General features: G+C 44.3%; 1 protein-coding gene and 1 non-coding gene across 2 annotated transcripts; both read right to left on the reverse strand.

Annotated features, from left to right (window-relative positions):
- Positions 1–1,135: 1,135 nt before the first annotated feature.
- On the reverse strand, positions 1,136–5,218 carry Rpl23 (ribosomal protein L23). Its single transcript, XM_055620478.1, has 5 exons — positions 5,142–5,218; positions 4,627–4,710; positions 4,158–4,286; positions 1,664–1,777; positions 1,136–1,565 (listed from the first exon to the last, which is right to left on the reverse strand). The coding sequence occupies exons 1-5, from the start codon at positions 5,152–5,154 to the stop codon at positions 1,483–1,485; spliced, it is 423 nt and encodes a 140-aa protein (XP_055476453.1). The 5' UTR covers positions 5,155–5,218; the 3' UTR covers positions 1,136–1,482.
- Positions 4,463–4,595, reverse strand: LOC129686620 (small nucleolar RNA SNORA21). The gene has a single exon (XR_008721671.1). It is a non-coding gene; the product is annotated as a small nucleolar RNA SNORA21 (small nucleolar RNA).
- Positions 5,219–18,502: the final 13,284 nt, after the last annotated feature.

Here is an 18,502-nt window from a genome sequence, read left to right on the forward strand (position 1 = left end):
CACACACATACATTTTTATATTCTAATAGTTCATATGCGAGTACAGGTGGGACAGAGTTGGACTGGATGAGGTGGTAGTGGTGGTGTTGGCCCTTAATTCCAGCAGAAGCAGGTGGAGAGTCTGCTCCTAGAATTCCACCAGCCAGGGACAGAAAGCCCGTTTCAAAAAACCAAATTAAACTGTGCCCCCACCCCCAAAAGTTAACAGCTTTTCTAAGGGTCTTCAAATAATGGGGTTCACTTATCTTGGTATTTGGAAGGTTAGCATCAGGGCCAACCTCCACTATTCCAGACTGTCCTTCCCCTACCTCCCAACTGACCTAGTTGCAGAGCCCAAAACCATCTTTCCCTAACCCTCTCAGGTCCTTGTTTCTCTCACCTTGTTTGGTAGCCTAGGCTAGCCTCAAAAGTTTGACACTCCCTCCCACCCCCCCCATGTCAGGATTTCAGGTATGTGCCAACTCTTTCCCCAGCTTTCACTTGGCCAATTCATCCAGGGAGGCTTCTAACTTTTCCAGACAGGGTTTGTGTGTAATCTTGGTTGTTTCAGGCATGGGCAACTGTGCTTGGCTCAAACACATACCTTTGCAGGAACAAAACACAGCTAAGCACTTTTCTGTTACTTTTGTCTAAAAATGCCCGATTAAGGGGGGCTTGGTGGCACACACCTTTAACCCTAGCATTCAGGAGGCAGAGGCCAGCCTGGGAAACCGGTACCAAAACAAGATTGAACTTGCACATTAGAAAACTTTTGCCAGTGGTAGATAGGAGTGTGATCTGTATTCCAGCACCAGTAAGGTAGTGGACAGAGCTCAAAGTTGGGGCTGGAAAGCTGACTCAGTGTTGAATTTTAAGCCCAGCCAAAGATGATTACATATAGCAAGTAGACACACTACTCATGAGCAGATGTCCTTCAAGTTTAAGGACTGCTTTTCATACCTCCATCCATCATCCTGTGGACATCACTCTTTTACCCAAAGAACCCAGGCAGGCAAGATTAACACCCAACCACACACACCTGACTTTTACACATAGCATTCCTCTACTGCCGGGTTACCCAGGCTCTACCCATTAACTCACCCTACTTCAAGGCCATTCTCAATGTGAAGGACACTCACACAAAACCATCTGAATGTTAGGACTCAAATCACACATGGAATTTATTGTACATTCACAAGTGGTTTTTGCTTGCATGTGTATCTGTAAACCATGTGTATGCCTGGTCCCAGAAGCGGCCTGAAAGGCAGCATTGGATTTCTTTTCACTAGAGTTACAGCCACCATGTGGCCCAAGGTCTGTATAGATTATCTACCTCCAGCCCAAGAATAATCCTAAGACTGAAAAATGATGTTCGGCAAGGTCATGCCCAGAGCTGCCATCTAGCAGCTTCCTTTTGTAAAGCTGATATTGGTGAAGGTGTGTCAAGACAAGTTCTTGGAGCAAAGACTTTTTAATGGATGTATTTCACAAACACACCGGGAGTCATGCAATGCTGCCTGCATTGGATGCAATCCTGGGCCACAGGTCTGCACACTCCTTTGCAACAGGACCTGTAATAGCAGAACCTGCATAGAAGAGGCAGACAGGTTAGAGGGCACCTTGTCCATGCTGCTACAGCCACCCCGCCAGAGACATACAAAGGGTGGTTTGAACTGCTTCCTACCTTTCATCTCGCCTTTATTGTTTACTATGACCCCTGCATTATCTTCAAAGTAAAGAAACACCCCATCTTTTCTTCGATATGACTTTCGTTGTCGAATTACCACTGCTGGGTGGACTAAGGAGAAAAGGAAAGGGGCAGCAGTTAGTAACTGGCTGTCCTAGCACCAGCACGGAAGCAGACAGCCAGGCCTCAGACTGTCCACTCACCATTGGGTTTCCGTCATGGAACAGCAGGGAGAAGAATCAATGAGAACTACCCCTTAAATGGCCTTTTTTTTGTGTGTGTGGGGGGATATATATATATATATATATATATATATATATATATATATATATTTCCTTTCTAAAGATAATCCAAAAAATAAACTTTGCTACACAACCCCACTTATCCAGCAAGCTAGGACCACAGGATTAGAAGTCAGAGTCCAACAGCTGGGCGCAATGCAATCCCATTACTCTGGGAGGCAGAGGCAGGTTCGCCTCTCTAAGTTCAAGGACAGCCTGGTCCAGGACACCAAGAAACCCTGTCTCAAACAAACAAACAAAACAAAAACCAAAGAAGTCAGAGTCCCAACAGCTCAGTTGCTAGGGCTTGCCCTACAAATATTAACTACATGTAATAAAAATGCATTACTAGTGTTCGATGGATATTACCCCTCAACTTTTCAATTAATGCCTACCACGTTGACAGCACACCTTACTAAGGAGAGAATTTATTTTCTTTAGTCTTTGTTCTTTAACTGGGGCAAGATCCCTCATCAGTACAGTGCTATACAGAAACATGTGATCCTTCTAGACAGAATTCTGTTACTCAGAGGTAGTTCCACTTAAGTTTAAGCTTTGACCTGGCCCTGGTGGTCCATAACCACCTCTGGAAAAGTGGCATTTGCATTAAGGAGCCTCCCAGTGTATATCATCATAATAAAACAAAACTGAGAACCAGAACAGCTCATAGTACAGGTACTTTAGAAACCGGCACCACCACTGAACATGAACACCTGCTAATTGCTCTAAAGTGGTCACTGTGTGGGAATGGCCCATCAACACAGGGAAAAATCAAGACTAGAGGAGCCTGGGGCCTTACTGAAGTCAGACGAAACACCACCACCCATCTTCAGTCTAAGAGCTGGAAGATGGGGTCTCTTCCATACCCACAATTGCTTTTCTGTGCTAGGGACTGATCAAGATCTTGAACAACCGGCCAAATGTGGATTTACCCAGAAGCTTCCTGCCTGGGTCTCCAGAAGAGCCAGAACTAAGTCCTGTGCCACCCAAGCTGGATCCCACTCCTACTGTATAATCAGAACTAAGTTCACCATCTGAAACTACCTGTTTAAAGGCCGCTTTTCTGCATATTCACAACAAAGTATGGCCTTTACACAGAAACATGGCTGAAATCCTGAAGACAGATTCAAACACCTTTAAAGCCACACATCAGAAAAGCAACCAATAGTCACAAAGCCTCTCTCGATACTCATTTGCAAACTGACTTGAAATTCCTAAGACTAAGGAACCAAAGATGTCCCCACCACTGGAGGCAACAGCACATCCAGCTGTCACCACACCCACATAGCAAGGGGGACATAGTCTTCTCTTCTCTGACAGCTTCCTGAGCCACCAACCAGGCCCCGAAAGTGTTCTGAGATGAGGTTACTTAGGATGAGGTCAGCCACAACACCACCCTCCCTCAAGTGGAACAGAGAGGGTTCTAAAAGTACACTAGCATTTGTGGAAGGATGGAGGCAAGGTGCTTCTGGAAGCCAACACCACAACCCACCACCTGAACTCTACCAGGGGACTGCTAGAACCTCTCTGGAAGAGGGCACCTGGGAAGCTGAGGTGGGCGGGTGGCGAGCTCAGGGCCAGCCAGGCCTACAGTGGGACGTCTCTCAAGATAAGTGCAATAAAAAGGTTCTGCAGCCATACCACTCCAGGGGTGGGTCTGACGCCTCTTTTAAATACACATACCTGACGGGAAAAAAAAAAAAAAAAAAACACGTTTAAAGGTTGATAATGAGCCAGCAGCTCCCTGTTCAGTGTCTACTAAAAAAGGGAACATGCAGGAGGCGACATAAAGAGGTGCCTGCCTCCATACGTTCAAACAAAAAAACCACAGGTCAAACAGAGCCATTCAGCACTGCCAAGGGCATCCATAACCTGGACCACAACAAACTAGTTCCTTCCTCCTAAAAGCAAGCAGTCTATTAGCGTCTGATGAACTTAGCCAGGTGAGAGGCAAATAGCAGACCCGAGCTTATAGGGGAGAACCTAATTAGGGAACCAACAAGACGCTCCCCAAACCAAAGGAGCCAGGCATGTCTTAACAAACAACCCGCCACACACAAACAAAACAGCAGGAGCAGAAACAATGATCAAACAGCCTCTCAAAAGTGTTAAGTGATTTGGCGGTTTGGACGAGCACAAAACCGACATCCTGTTTTCCAGCATAGGGAGAACTCCCGACTATCGTCCATTGGCTCCATATGCCTACTCACCCTTTTTTCTCAATTCTGGTTTGCCTTTCTTAACTGTGGCCATCACCATGTCACCCACACCAGCAGCAGGAAGTCTGTTCAGCCGTCCCTTGATTCCCTTCACAGAGATGATATACAAATTCTTGGCTCCTACAGAAAACGAAAAAAAAAAAAAAAAATGAAATTTGTAGGTGCAGTTACCGCCAGTATGGTCAGCCTGGGCTATACAACGAGTAACTCCATCTCAAGAAGCCAATTGGAACAAAACCAGCGATCTTTAAAAGTGTTTTCCAAGACCCCTCACACCGCGCATGCAAGCAATCTTTCCATGTCACAACACCGATTGAAGCGAACAACACGTGTTGCCACTTCACCCAAAAGCGGTGTTTTCACTCTGCCCCTTCTTGACGGCTCAGTGGGCCACTGGCACAAAGGCCCACGGAGTGCTTTTAAAAGGGGGGCCGCGGCAGGGTCCTGCCGAAAACCTCACCTGTGTTGTCAGCACAGTTGATCACAGCTCCTACCGGGAGACCCAGGGAAATCCGGAATTTCGCTCCGGAGGACCCACCACGTCCTGCGGGGAGGAAGAGAAACCAGATTACGGCGGCCAGTGTTTGCCTCTCTCTGATTACCACCCAGTTGTCCCAGAACCTGGCCGTCCCCGTCATTACCATTCTCCTGTCGAGGTTAGGGAGACCGGACGGCCCCAACCTCCTCTCCACTTTTATCTATGCGGCAAGGCGGGGGAGCGCAGGGGTCGCCCAAAGCGGTGGAAGGCAGGCGGCCCAGCAGTGCTGCAGCGCGTGCGCGGGGCGAGCCCACGGGCGGCCCCGGCTCCGCCGCCCTCCTCTCCCCGGGCTCCCCCAGGGCCTCTGCGGCGCCCGGCCTCCCGCTCTCCCGCCCGAGGACTGCAAAGCCCCGCCGCAGCCCGGGCCCGCCGCCACCGAACAGGCCCGCCACCCTGCGCGGCGGATGCCAGCGGATCCCCAAACCCAGAAGTCTCACCTCGCTTCGACATCTTGAGCGCCCGGAAAGAGTCAGAAAGGAAGTGGGCACAAGGAACGCTGGGATATGAACTGCAGGCCCCGCCCACCCCGCCATGTGACCACACCCTCTGCTGCCCGCCTCCTTCCCCCGGGCGCAGCTGTGTGACGTGCAAATCCTGAGCCTCTTTGCAACAGCCTGGGCCGTGAAAGCACTGGTTGAATTACTTCCAGCGGCCTGGGAAGTAGTTGGAGATACAGACACATTGTTTTTTCTGTCATTTTTAAATTCGCTCAGCAGCTTCTTTTGAGCTCCGTTGCCAAGCACCTCTCTGGATGCCAAGAATTCAAAAATAATTCTTGCTCCGGGCGTGGTGGTACTCGCTGGTAACGCGATTTCGACGTCAGACTAAGCCACCCATGAGATCCTTTCCCCGAACAGATAAATACATACGTGAAAATAAATAGTTCTGTAAGGGTTCCCAAAGAACAAACAGAGATGGGGCAAAAGCAAGCTCAGAATGGTTTCATTTGGCTGTGGAACAATTAAATGAAGCGCTACAGATCGACTGGGTTTGGTGCCATAACATTCTCTTGTTTTAGTTTGTTTTTTTCAAAGTGAAGAAACAATACTTTTTTTTTTTTTTTTTTTTCCGACACAGAATTTCTCTGTGTAGCCTTGGCTGTCCTGGATTCGCTCTGTAGGCCAGGCTGGCCTTGAACCCAGAGAAATGCGCCTGCCTCTACCTCCCCAAGTGCTGGGATTACAGGCGTGTCCCAACACGCCCAGCAAAACAACACTTTTTAAAAATGTTTTTATTTATTTGGTTTTTCGAGACAGGGTTTCTCTGTGTAGCTTTGGTTGTCCTGAACTCACTTTGTAGACCAGGCTGGTCTCAAATTCACACCAAGCCACCTGCTTCTGCCTCCTTGAGTGCTGGGATTACAGGCATGCAACACCATGCCCGGCTTGAGAAATTTCTTTTTTCGTTTCTATTTGTGTGTCATGGCCAGATGAGTCTGGAGAACTGGCTCAGAAGTTAAGAGCACTTGCTGTTCTTCCAAAGGTCCTAAGTTCAATTTCCAGCAACCAACTGGCGGCTCATAACCATCTATAATGAGATGAGATCTGGTGCTCTCTTCTGGCCTTTGGACATACATGCAGATGGCCAGAAAAATCAAGCTGGGTGGTGGTGGCATAAGCCAGCTCTGGTCCACAGAGGGAGTTTCAGGACAGCCATGGCTGTTACAGAGATGAGTAAAGTGTAAAGTGTACACTCTAAGAGTAAAGTGCTTGCCACATAAGCCAGACCACTGTAAAGATGGAAGGAGAGAACCAATTCCATCATGTATTCATATAAGCAATAACGGTAAAATTTAAATTTAGTTCAGTTACAAGGCCTAAGGAAGGAACTAAGGAAGCATATGACTAGCAAGGAAACCAGTTGTGCCTGAGCGAGTCAATGAAGGGTGAGTAGATGGGGCAAGAAGTAACTAAACACAATGACAATGAGAAATGATTTTGAAAGAATAATGACGTTCAGAACAGTGGGATGTGAAGTCCCACTGGTGGGAGGCAGAGCAAGGAGAGTTGTTGGGAGTTTGAAGCCATCTTGTGCTACCCTGCCATTCCCCAACTCAAAAAAAGAAAAAAAAAGAAAAGAATCTTTATGGTTGAGGGTCACTGCAACAAGAGGAGTTGTATTAAAGGGTTGCAGTGTTAGGGAGTTTGAGAACCACTGTGTTAAGAGCCTTGCTCCAGATGGGCAAAGTGGCGGTGCATGCCTGTAATCCCAGCACTTGGGGAGGCAGAGGCAAGCAGGTCTCTGAGTTTGAGGCCAACCTGATCTACAGAGCGAGTCCAGGACAGCCAAAGCTATACAGAGAAACCCTGTCTTGAAAACAGAAAGAAAAAAACAAAAACAAAAACAAAAAACATTATTCCTCTTGCAGATGATCTGGTTCTGTTTCCAACACACACAGCACTTCACAATCTCTGTTAAGAGACCAAACAACTTTGGGTATTGGTTTAAAGTTTAAAGCACAAGCCTGAATGAAGGCTAGCCGGGTGGAGACATGTCCAGCGGCCTGCAGGCAGTGAGGGGGACCCTGCCCACTAGAGATACAGTTGCTAGGAAACCAGCCCAGATGGCCAGGCCACAACAGTTTGTGGTCTTGGGGCCTAAAGTAAACCAATCATTTCAAAAGTCAGTTTCCTTTATCCAATTATGTAATGCCAATGCCAAGACATGTAACTCCCTGCTTGCGGTTTTGTTTGTTTGTTCGTTTGTTTGTTTTATTTTCCTTTAAAAACCTTGTTCCCTTAGACCATGGGGCTGTATTCCTCTCCTGCTTCCACAGGAAGTTTTCAGCCCGGGCTCGAGCACATATACAGTAAAAGATACTCATGTATTTGCAGCGGAGTCAGTTCCTGGTGGTCTTTGGGGGTCTCACAAACTGGGCATAACACTGTGACTCCAGTTCCAGGGGCACCAACACACTGACACACTCTCTTTTGGCTCCGTGGGCCTCAGGCAAATATGTAGTGCACACATACGAAGGCGGGCAAACACTCATACACATAAAAAAAATCAAATAAGACACGGAAAAATATGAAGAGAATGATGGAAACGGATCTTGGAGAGCTTTGCACAGCACTGCGGAAATGTGGAAGTTACTGAGAGAAATGGGAAAGTGTGGCCTGACTTCAAGCCAAAGCAGGGCCATGAGCTAACTGGTAAAGTCGGATCACAGGAAGACTGCTGGGGAGCCTCTGTTCGCCCAGGAAATGGTTGATTTGGATCTGAGTGACAGCAGAAGAGCTAATGTGATGGAGTTCTAGAGCAAGGTTCTAGATTCATCTGGAGATGGAACCAAAAGCAAAACAAAACAAAACAGTGGAATTCAAAAGAAAAGAGCCAAGATGTGTCTAAGGCTTTGAGTCCTGATCATTGGGGAGTTGGTATTGCCATCAACCAACATAGGGAAGACAGTGGGAGGAATTCTCTAGCTCTGTCTCTCTGTTGGTAGGAACAGTCCTTTTGGTTACAGCTCCAACCACTGTACCAAGTAGAAGAAAGCGTGACCTTATTTCATCTCTTTCCCAGGCACCCAGATTTAATCACGAAGTTCTGTTGACTCCGCCTGGACTGTTGAGACAGGTTCCCCAAGGTCTGCCTTTGACTTAATGATACCGCAGGAGCTTCTAACTGCTTTAACCGCAGCCTCACATTGCTGCGGTTAAAGCATTGGAACTCTGTGCTGGCCGCTCTGGTTCTTGTAGAATAAAATCTAAGCTCCTGTCTTAGTCACTGTTCTATTGCTAGGAAGAGGCACTGTGACCAAGGTAACCTATAAAAGAAAGCGTTTAGGTAGGGACTTGCTTACCGCTCCAAGGTGAGTCCATAACTATCATGGGGGAGCCTGGCAGCAGGCATGAGAACCCACAGTGGCCAAGCGCCCACATCTGACCACAAGTTGGAGGTGGAGAATGAGAGACCAGACCTGGTGTAAGCTTTTGGAACTGCCAAGCCCACCCCCAGTGACACACCTCCTCCAGCAAAGGCCCACTTTCTAATCCTTTCAAAAACAGTTATACAACAAGATTTAGTTAGTTAGTTAGTGTGTGAGTGGATACCCTGTCTGCATGTACGCCTGCATGCCAGAAGACAGTATCAGATACCGTCATAGACGGTTGCGAGCCACCGTGTGGGTGCTGGGAACTGAACTCAGGACCTCTGGAAGAAGCAGACGGTGCTCTCAACCACTTAGCCATGCTCCAGGTCCCTGTCCCCCCATCTGGTCTCTTACACTTCACATTTTAGTAACACTTATCTGTCCAGGGTTCCTGGTTGCCCCCTTCAGTTTCACCCCTTGTGTTGGTGAACTTCAACCTGCTTTGTGCAACCCATCAAAGACAAGGTCTTGCCTAATTTACCCCATGAGCTGCCCATATGACCTTGAACTCACTCTGTGACCAAGGCAGGACTTAAACTTGTGATCTTCCTGCTTCAGCCTCCAGAGTAGTTGGAATTATAGACCTGTGTCTCATGTTCAGCTTATATTCTCTCTCTCTCTTTCTCCCCACCCCTTTTGTTTGTTTGTTTGTTTGCTTTTCAAGACGGTGTTTCTTTGTGTAGCCATGACTGTCCTGGAACTCAGCTTATATTCTCATTTTTTTTTTTTTGAGACAGGGTCTCACTGTAAAGCCATTGCTGGCCTGGAACAAGATATTGCCCAAGATCTTTCCCTCCATTAAGTAGAGGACCATTATCTTTAGAAGAGAGAGCCCAGGAACTGAGGACACGAGGGACAGGTGGAAAATGACCACAACTTGCACCTCAGACTAGAGAAAATTATAGAAAAACAAGAAAAGAACTTAAAGGAGCCTAGAATCCAACAGTATTCTTTTTGCTTTTGTTTTTCTGTGTAGCTCCACAGAACTCACTCTGTAGATCAGGCTGGCCTTGAACTCAGAGAGATCTGCCTCTGTGTCTGCCTCCCAAGCGCTAGGATTAAGGGCCTTAGTCACCATCACCTGGTTTAGTAGTCTGTTGTATTAGCCATCTTTCCTTTCATCCACCTCTCATTCCTCCTCCCCTGTATTAATCTCTTTTTAACCTTCATCCTTACTCCCTTCTTCAGCGATGTCTCCCCATACTCTATCATCGTCATGCACTCCATCATCATCACCCTCTTCTTCTCCTTCTTTATCATCTGTATCAGGAACCAAATAATATTGCAAGAGATTTGGCCAAATGCCACTTTTTTTTTTTTTTTTTTTTTTTAGATAGGCTCTCTCTGTGTAGCTCTGGCTATCTAAACCAGGATGGATGGTCTCACACTCTGAGATGCACCCGCCTCTACCTCCCAAACACTGGGATGAAAGATATTAGCCATGGACTTAGAGTTACTATTGCTGTAACTCTATTGATGAAACACCATGACCAAAAGCAACTTGGGGAGGAAAGAGTGTATTTGACTTGCACTTCTCAATTATAGTACAACACTGGAGAAAGGGAGAAAGTCAGGACAGGAACTCAAGCAGGGCTGAAGCCTGGAGGCAGGGTATGATGCAGAGGCCATGAGGAGTGCTGCCTACTGGCTTGTTCAGCCAGGCTTTTAAGCCTGCTTCCTTGTAGAACCCAGGACCACCAGGCCAGAGATGGCCCCACTCACAATGGGCTGAGCCCTCCCCAATCCTTTACTAAGAAAATACTCTATAGGCATGCCTGCAGCCTGATGTTTGTTTGTTTGTTTTGTTTTAGTTTTTCGAGACAGGGTTCCTCTGGGTAGCCTTGACTGTCCTAGACTTGCTTTGTAGACCAGGCTAGCCTCACCGGGATCAGCCTGCCTCGCTTCCCCTTGGATTTTCATCAAATAAAAATGTATTCTGAAATCTGATTTTATGTCTTCATATTCTGCTACTTTATCTCTAGTCAAATAGTGTGGGGCCATTTCATCTTCCTCCCCAGGTGGCTCAGACACTTGGGTATGGTTGGAAAAGTGGTTGAAGTTTGTCATATTTCTGTCCTACATTCTCAACATGTCCTCAATGGCTTGTCACTTCATTTTGTCTATTTCATTCGTACTTAATCGACATATGTCATCGCTTCTTGTTTCTCTCTCCTTGGCAAGCTGGTATGTCTGCCGGCTCTGGGTTGAGAGCTGAGGCAGGAGCACAGATTATTGTTTTGGGGCCATGCCACTAGGAAAGTCCAAATCCTGAGCCCAGGTGATTTATCCAATGATTTACTTAGTTATTTATTTACTTATTTAGCATTTTACGTGTGTGAAAGTTTTGCCTTTATGTCTGTAAATTCACCACATGTGTGCAGTGCCCCTGGAGACCAAAAGACAGCCTCAGGTCCTCTGGCACTGGAGTTATAGATGGTTGTGAGCTACCATGTGGGTGCTGAAGACGGAATTTGTCTTCTACAAGAGCAGCAGATGGTCTTCACAGCTGAGCCATTTCTCCAGCCCCCAACAGTTTCTATTTATTTCTTTATTTCTTTACTTACTTACTTACTTACCTACTGGGGGCTTGGGGTATTTGGATGCCAAGGCAGATGTGTGGGAGGTCAGAGGACAACTTGAGTTAGATATCTCCTTTACCCTTTACCGTGCAGGTTTCAGGGATCAAACTCAAGTCCCTAGGCTTGAGCAGCAGGTACTTTTACCAGGCAAGCCATCTCACGGGCCCAAGACAAAGTCTCTTATAACTACACGGTCTAGCCAGTGAGCCCCGGGCATCCACCTATCTCTGCCTCTCAGCTAGAATTACAAGTGGTCACTATTACAACCAGCTTATGTTCTTGTGTGGTTCAGGGGTCAAACTCAGATCATTAGGCTCAGCCAGCATTTCACTGACTGAGCTACCCCCTCACCTGAGGAGAGCTCGCAGGGAAAAACATGTTCTCACCGCTGCCTTCACTTGAAGACAGGGATAGGCAGGATGTTTTGCCAAGTCCACTTCCTTTTGTTTGTGTGAGGATCACACAGACAAGTGGTTGAGGTAAACAAGTTTGACTTCTCGATGAACCCCTTCATTGTATCAAGATGCTTTGCTCTGACTATAAGAAAGGAATTGTGGAATAAACCGGTGTGACAGTTTCTACTGGCAGCCCTCTCGAACTGATCTTGTGTGTGGTGTGTTATTTATTTTTATTTCTTTCAATCCTCATTCCCCACTCAAGAACTGTTTGACTCTGCCAGCAGGCTCTGGTAGTTTGGCGCCCGGACAGCGATCTGAGACACAGAGAAGCAGTGAAGGACACTGCAGTGTTGACGAGCTTGGACCATAAACTAAAGAGAAAAGGGCACGGTAAGTAAAATTGGAGAGTGAAAATGGGACAAAGCAGTAGCCTCATGTTTTTGTATGGAATTTAATTAGAGATAGTCTGTATATGTGGCATGGGACTGAGAAAGTGAAACTTTCAGGGTTAGAGAGAAAGAGGAAAGAAAGATGGAGGCTTCAGGACAAAATGAGGTTAAACCATCAGCTCCTCCCGAAGAGTTCTATGTCCCTCCTAATGGTAATAATTTCTTGTAAGAAGAAGACTTTGAGGATGACTTAGGTCCTGATGAGGTTGCAGAGTTGGAGGAAGAAGCAGCTCAGTATTATTCTGAGAGATACCCTCTGATTCAGGCTATGAATGTTAAAAAAACTTGAGCCTTGGCAAAAAGAAATAAAAAGGTTGGAATGGCGCTTAGGGGAAATAAACAGGAAAATTGAAGAATTAACTACTAGGGAAAATGAGGCTTAATCCCCTACTCCAATTTCCTCAATGACTGCAGGCTTGGACCCTCCCCTTGGACAGCTACGATTACTATAGCTCAAAAGACAAAAGGGGCTTTTTCTTCGTCCACTGTTAGGGCAACTGTATCCCTTTTCCAAGCTTCTTTTCAACAAGCTAGGCAGAAAGGAGAAGTTTTATGGCTTTTCAATTATAGAGCAACCCAATGCACAAGGTAATATGGTAAGAATTCATGCTCCTATATCTTTTAAACAATTAAAAGAATTGAAAACTGCATGTGCTCTATATGGTCCGACAGCACCTATTACTCAAGATCTGTTAAAGTTCTTGTCTACTGAGGCCCTCTGCCCAGGGGACTTGAAGGAATTAGCAAGAGCATGTTTATCAGAAGGAGATCGTTTATTATGGAAGCCAGAATTTGTGGAGCTGTGTCAAGTTACGGCTGAACTCAATCAAGCTCAAGGAGTTCGTGTAACTAACTTATGACGTGCTTGCTGGGGAAGGAATCTACAGGGAAACAGGACAGCAACTGGATTTTGATGTGGCCATTTATGCTCAAGTAAATGCTGCTGCCCGAAAGGCCTGGAATAAACTTCCACAAACAGGTAGACAGGTGCAGGGTTTGTCTAAAATCTTTCAGGGACCTGATGAATTATTTCAAGATTTTGTATCAAGAGTAATGCAAGCAGTAAGCAGACTTGTGGGTGATACAGATTCGGGATTATTAGTAGTAAATAATCCAGGGCCTATGAAAATGCTAACAGTGCCTTCCAAGAGACTTTGAGGCCCTTTAGAAAGAAAGGAAATATTTCTGACTATATTAGGTTACGTTCTGACATTGGGCCGTCTTATACTCAAGGAGTGGCTATGGCTGCCACCCTACCAGAGAAGACTATTAAAGAGGCATTATTTCAGCAACAGAAAGGCCCAAAGAATGGAGTACTGGGAGGTTTTTATGGTTGTGGGCAAATGGGACATCAAAAAAAAAAAAAAAGTCCTAATGCTGTTAAGAAAGAAGGGAGTCAAAAGGAACCTGGTCTATGCCCAAGATGTAAAAGAGGAAAGCATTGGGCTAATGACTCTAAGTCTAAAAGAGATGCTGTAGGAAACCCTTTAATTCGGGGAAACTGGAAAAGGGGCCAGGCCCGGGCCCCACAACAATGTTATGGGGTGCTACAGAATTTCGTTCCTCAGCAAGGAAATCCATTCAGGACTTCTGTAGAGCAACCACAGGTAGTGCAGGACTGGACCTCAGTTCCTCCATCTACACAGTATTAACTCCTGAAATGGGGATGCAGGCCCTGCCTACAGGAGTTTATGCTCCATTACCTAGGGGAACTCTAGGATTATTACTAAGAAGTAGTAGTACAACTATGCAGGGAATTTTAGTAGCTCCTGGGGTAATTGATGCTGATTATGAAGGGGAAATAAAAATTATGACACACTCTCCAAATGGAATTTCTGTAATAAAACAAGGTCAAAGATTAGCCCAATTAATATTGCTTCCTCAAGTTCAGATAAAAAAAAAATGCAAGTAAGAAGCATAGGAGAGGAGATGCAGGTTTTGGATCCTCTGATACTTATTGGATACAAGCTATCTGTCCCAAGTGACCTGAACTAGTGTTACAAATTACTGGGCTAAAATTTACAGGGTTATTGGATACAGGAGCTGGTGTCTCTGTCTTAACTGCTGATCAGTGGCCTATGCATTGACTGAAGCAATCCTCTATTACACAATTGCAAGGGATAGGACAAAGCCAATGTCCTGAAGTAGTAATGAATTAACTTGGAAGGATGAGGAAGGACATGAGGGAACTTTTAAACCATATATTGTTCCTGGCCTTCCTGTTAATCTGTGGGGTGGAGATGTGATGAGTAACATGGAAATGTAGCTTTACAGTCCTGGTAATGTAGTTACCAATCAGATGTTTAATCAAGGATATTTGCCAAATTCAGGATTAGGAAAATTCAGACGAGGCATAGCTCAGCCATTAATGCCTACCCCAAGAAATTTTAAAAAGGGGTTGGGTTATTTTTAGGGGAGGTCACTGAACGACCTGTACCCCATGCAGATCCAATAACATGGAAAGAGAATATTCCTGTGTGGGTGGATCAGTGTCCTCTTTCCCTTGAGAAAATTAAAGCTGCTGAGCAGTTGGTACAGGAACAGCTTGATAGCGGCTGCATTGCTCCATCAAACTCACCTTGGAACTCCCCTATTTTTGTTATAAAAAAGAAATCGGGAAAATAGAGACTTTTACAAGATCTCAGAAAAGTAAATGAGACTATGGAGTTAGTGGTAGCCTTGCAACTGGGATTACCTACCCCTTCTGCTATATCCAACGATACTTTTAAGATTATACTAGATTGGAAAGATTATTTTTATACTGTTGCTCTTGCTCCTCAAAACTGTAAAAGATTTGCTTTTAGCGTGCCATCAGTAAAGAACCTATGAAGAGGTATCACTGGCTTGTGTTACCTCAAGGTATGGCAAATAGTCCAACCTTATGTCAAAAATTTGTGGCTCAAGCTGTTTTTAAAACTAGACAAGCATATTCTTCTGTGTATATTATTCGTTATATGGATGATATTTTATTGGCTCATAAGAATGAAGGGATTTTATTAAGTGCTTTTGCACACTTACAACAGCTTTGAAGGATCAAGGTTTAGTAGTTGCACCAGAAAAGGTGCAGACTGAGCCACCTTGTTTGTATTTGGGACATAAATTATATCCTCAGACCATGATGCCTCAGAAAATTCAGTTAAGGAAAGACAACCTAAAAACTGTAAATGATTTTCAAAAGTTGTTAGGTGATGTTAATTGGCTTAGATCCCATTTGAAGTTAACTACAGGAGAGCTGAAATCGCTTTTCGACATTTTAAAAGGAAAGGCTGATCCTTTGCCAAAAAAGGAACTTACCAAAGAAACTCTGTGATGTTTTGTAAAAGATAAAATTAGCTATTGAAAAACAACATGTTTGGGGTTAGAGAAATGGCTCAGTGATTAAGAGCACTGGCTGTTCTTCTAGAGGTCCTGAGTTCAATTCCCAGCACCCACATGGTGGCTCACAAACCATCTATAATGGGATCTAGTGCTCTTTTCTGTACATGCGGAAAGACCACTCATATACATTAAATAAATAAACAAATCTTAAAAAAGAAAGAAAAACATGTTCAATATATAGGTTATTCAAAAGAATAGAGTGCATATATTTTGGCTACTGTTCACACTCCAACTGCTGTATTGTGGCAAGATGGACCATTATTATGGTTGCACTTGCCTGTGTCTCCTGTGTGAGTTCTGACACCGTATTATGAAGCAGTGGCTAGTTTAGTTCAGATGGCTCGCATAGAATCATGCAAGTATCTTGGTAGAGAGCCCTCCTTAATTCCTTTTACCAAACAACAAGTAGACTGGTTATTTCAAAATGCAGATTGTTGGGCGACAGCTTTTGCTCATTATTTAGGACAGATTGACAATCATTATCCAAAAGATAAATTACTTCAATTTGTCAATGAGCATGCTTTTGTATTTCCTGAAATAATTAAACAAGAGCCATTACCTCAAGTTCCAACAGTATCCAGAGATGGATCTTCAAATGGAAAAGCTGTATATGTAGCGCAGGGACAAACTTTTGTTTTGCAAACATTACCAGCCTCAGTTCAAGTTCTAGAATTACAAGCTGTAGCTGCAATCTTAAAAAATATGGCTTCTACCTCTTTCAACTTCTACACTGATAGCTGTTATATTGCTAAGGCTTTGCAAGTTCTAGAGACTGTAACATATGTTGATACAGCTAATAAACAAATACAAGATCTATTTAGAGAGACACAACAAAGTATCCAGAGCTGTGTGCAGCCTTGTTATGTAGGGCATACTAGAGCTCATTCAGGACTTCCTGGACCTCTAACTTTAGGGAATGATTCAGCAGATCAAGCCACATGCTTGGTCGGATTAACTCAACAAGAATTGGCTCAACAGTCTCAAACCTTACATCATCAAAATAGTCAGAGCTTAAGAAAGCAATTTAGTATTACCAGAGAAGCTGCTAAATAAATTGTAAGATTATGTTCTTCTTGTCCTGAACATTTTAATGTACTTCAATATGCTGTCAATCCTAGAGGATTGACTCCCAATCATTTGTGGCAAATGGACGTAACTCATATCCCAAAATTTGGAAAACTAAAATACATTCATGTAACAATTGATACTTTTTCAGGATTTATCATGGCAACTCCCTTAACAGGAGAAGCCACCAAACATGTTATACGTCATTGCTTAAAATGTTTTGCTACAATTGGATTCCTTCCATTATAAAGACTAATTAGGTATTGCACATCTTAGTCAAGCTTTTCATTGTTTTGTGTGCAAATGAATATAAGTCAGAGAACAGGTATTCCATATAAACCTCTAGGTCAAGGAATTGTGGAGCATGCCCATGGATCTCTTAAGAACCAATTGCAAAAAATAAAAAAAGGGGAGTTATATCCCCAAACACCAAATATCTTAATCATGCACTATTTTAAATTTTTTGAATGCGGATATTCAAGGCCTTTCTGCAGCTGATCAATTGTGGCACCTAATATCAAAGATAATTATGCCCAAGTGAAATGGAAAGATCCGATTACTGGAATATGGCAGGACCCAACCCCATATTAATATGGGCAAAAGGGCATGAGATTAGTGCAATGTTTCCCAGAAAGAGGATGCTCCTGCTGCTGACAATAATAATTCTGTAAAAGAGAGCTGTTTTGGGCTTCTGCTCCTGACTCACCTTTGTTACATTCTCCTCCAGGGAGAAGACGTGCAGAGAAACTTTTTAGATACTATGTGACTGGAACAGACAGATTGGTTGGTCTAGCAATCAGGACAATTCTCAACAAAATCGGGAAGAATGGGAAAGAGGACTGACTATGGGATTTTGGTGGTCTGATTCTGGTTTTCAGCAGAACTATATTTGGAAGCTTGCTGCAGAAACTCTCGGGAGGCCCTGTAACCGCCTGTGTAAATCCTCCTTATGCTTTGTTGTTTGGGAATGTTAACATTTTATACAATATTCAAACTTTAATGTTTCTTATCATCAATGTAAACTAACAAACTATTTCTAAGTTTTCAAATGGACAACAGGTTCTGGTTGTTTGACAGCCTTCAAAAAATTATGGGTCCTGTGACTGTTTCTCAGGCTTGGTATTCTGATAAGGGGTCATCTTTTAAGTCACTTTTATGGAGTGTTATAGGACTTGGCTTATTACTCTTATTAGGAGCATGTCTCCTACCAGTGATAATTAATACCTTCATCAAGGCCTTTTAGAATGTTAAAGCTGATCTGCATAAGATTAAACTCCAGTGTCTACTCTAGCGGAGGTTGGTAGCCAAAGACGGCTAAGATCTCTCTGAGGTTAATTCAGTCTAAGACAGGCATGAATGATGGAATTTGTGTATCAATGATAGGTAAGAATATATCTTTCAAGAGAGACAACCTAAGACAGGCATAATCTTCTGCTCCATAGCTCTTAAGTTATGGTCAATTTTAAAAATATGAAAAAGGGAGACATGTGGAGAGCTGCTTATTGGTCAGGATGCTTTATTATTGAGCTCTCAGTGGAAAACGTTTTCACCATGACCTTCACCTGGAGACAGGGATAGGCAGGCTGTTTCACCAAGTTCACTTCCTCTGTGTGCGGATCACACAGACAAGTGGTCGAGGTAAATAAGTTTGACTTCTCGATGAACCCCTTCATTGTAAAGAGGTGCTTTGCCCTGACTATAAAAAGGAACTGTGGAATAAACCGTGTGTCACAGTTTCTCCTGGCAGCCCTCTTGAACTCATCTTGTGTGTGGTGTGTTATTTTTTAAAATTTTCTTTCAATCCTCACCCCCACTCAGGAATTGTTCGATTCTGCCAAAAGGCTCTGGCGTTCACCCCATGTTTTCGATTTTATAACATTCTCTGCCTTTTTGAGACAGTCTTGTGATAGAGCCTTATTGGGTCTAAAACTTCTTATGTAGAGCAGGCTGGTCTGGAACTTGCTGCCATCATCCTGTCTCTGTCTCCATACCTAGCTTGCTGCTGCTGCCCCTTCTTCTTCTTCTTCTTCTTCTTCTTCTTCTTCTTCTTCTTCTTCT

This window comes from Psammomys obesus, unplaced genomic scaffold (assembly GCF_907164565.1).
Source record: "Psammomys obesus unplaced genomic scaffold, mPsaObe1.curated_primary_1811, whole genome shotgun sequence".
In the NCBI taxonomy this organism is placed as follows: domain Eukaryota; kingdom Metazoa; phylum Chordata; class Mammalia; order Rodentia; family Muridae; genus Psammomys; species Psammomys obesus.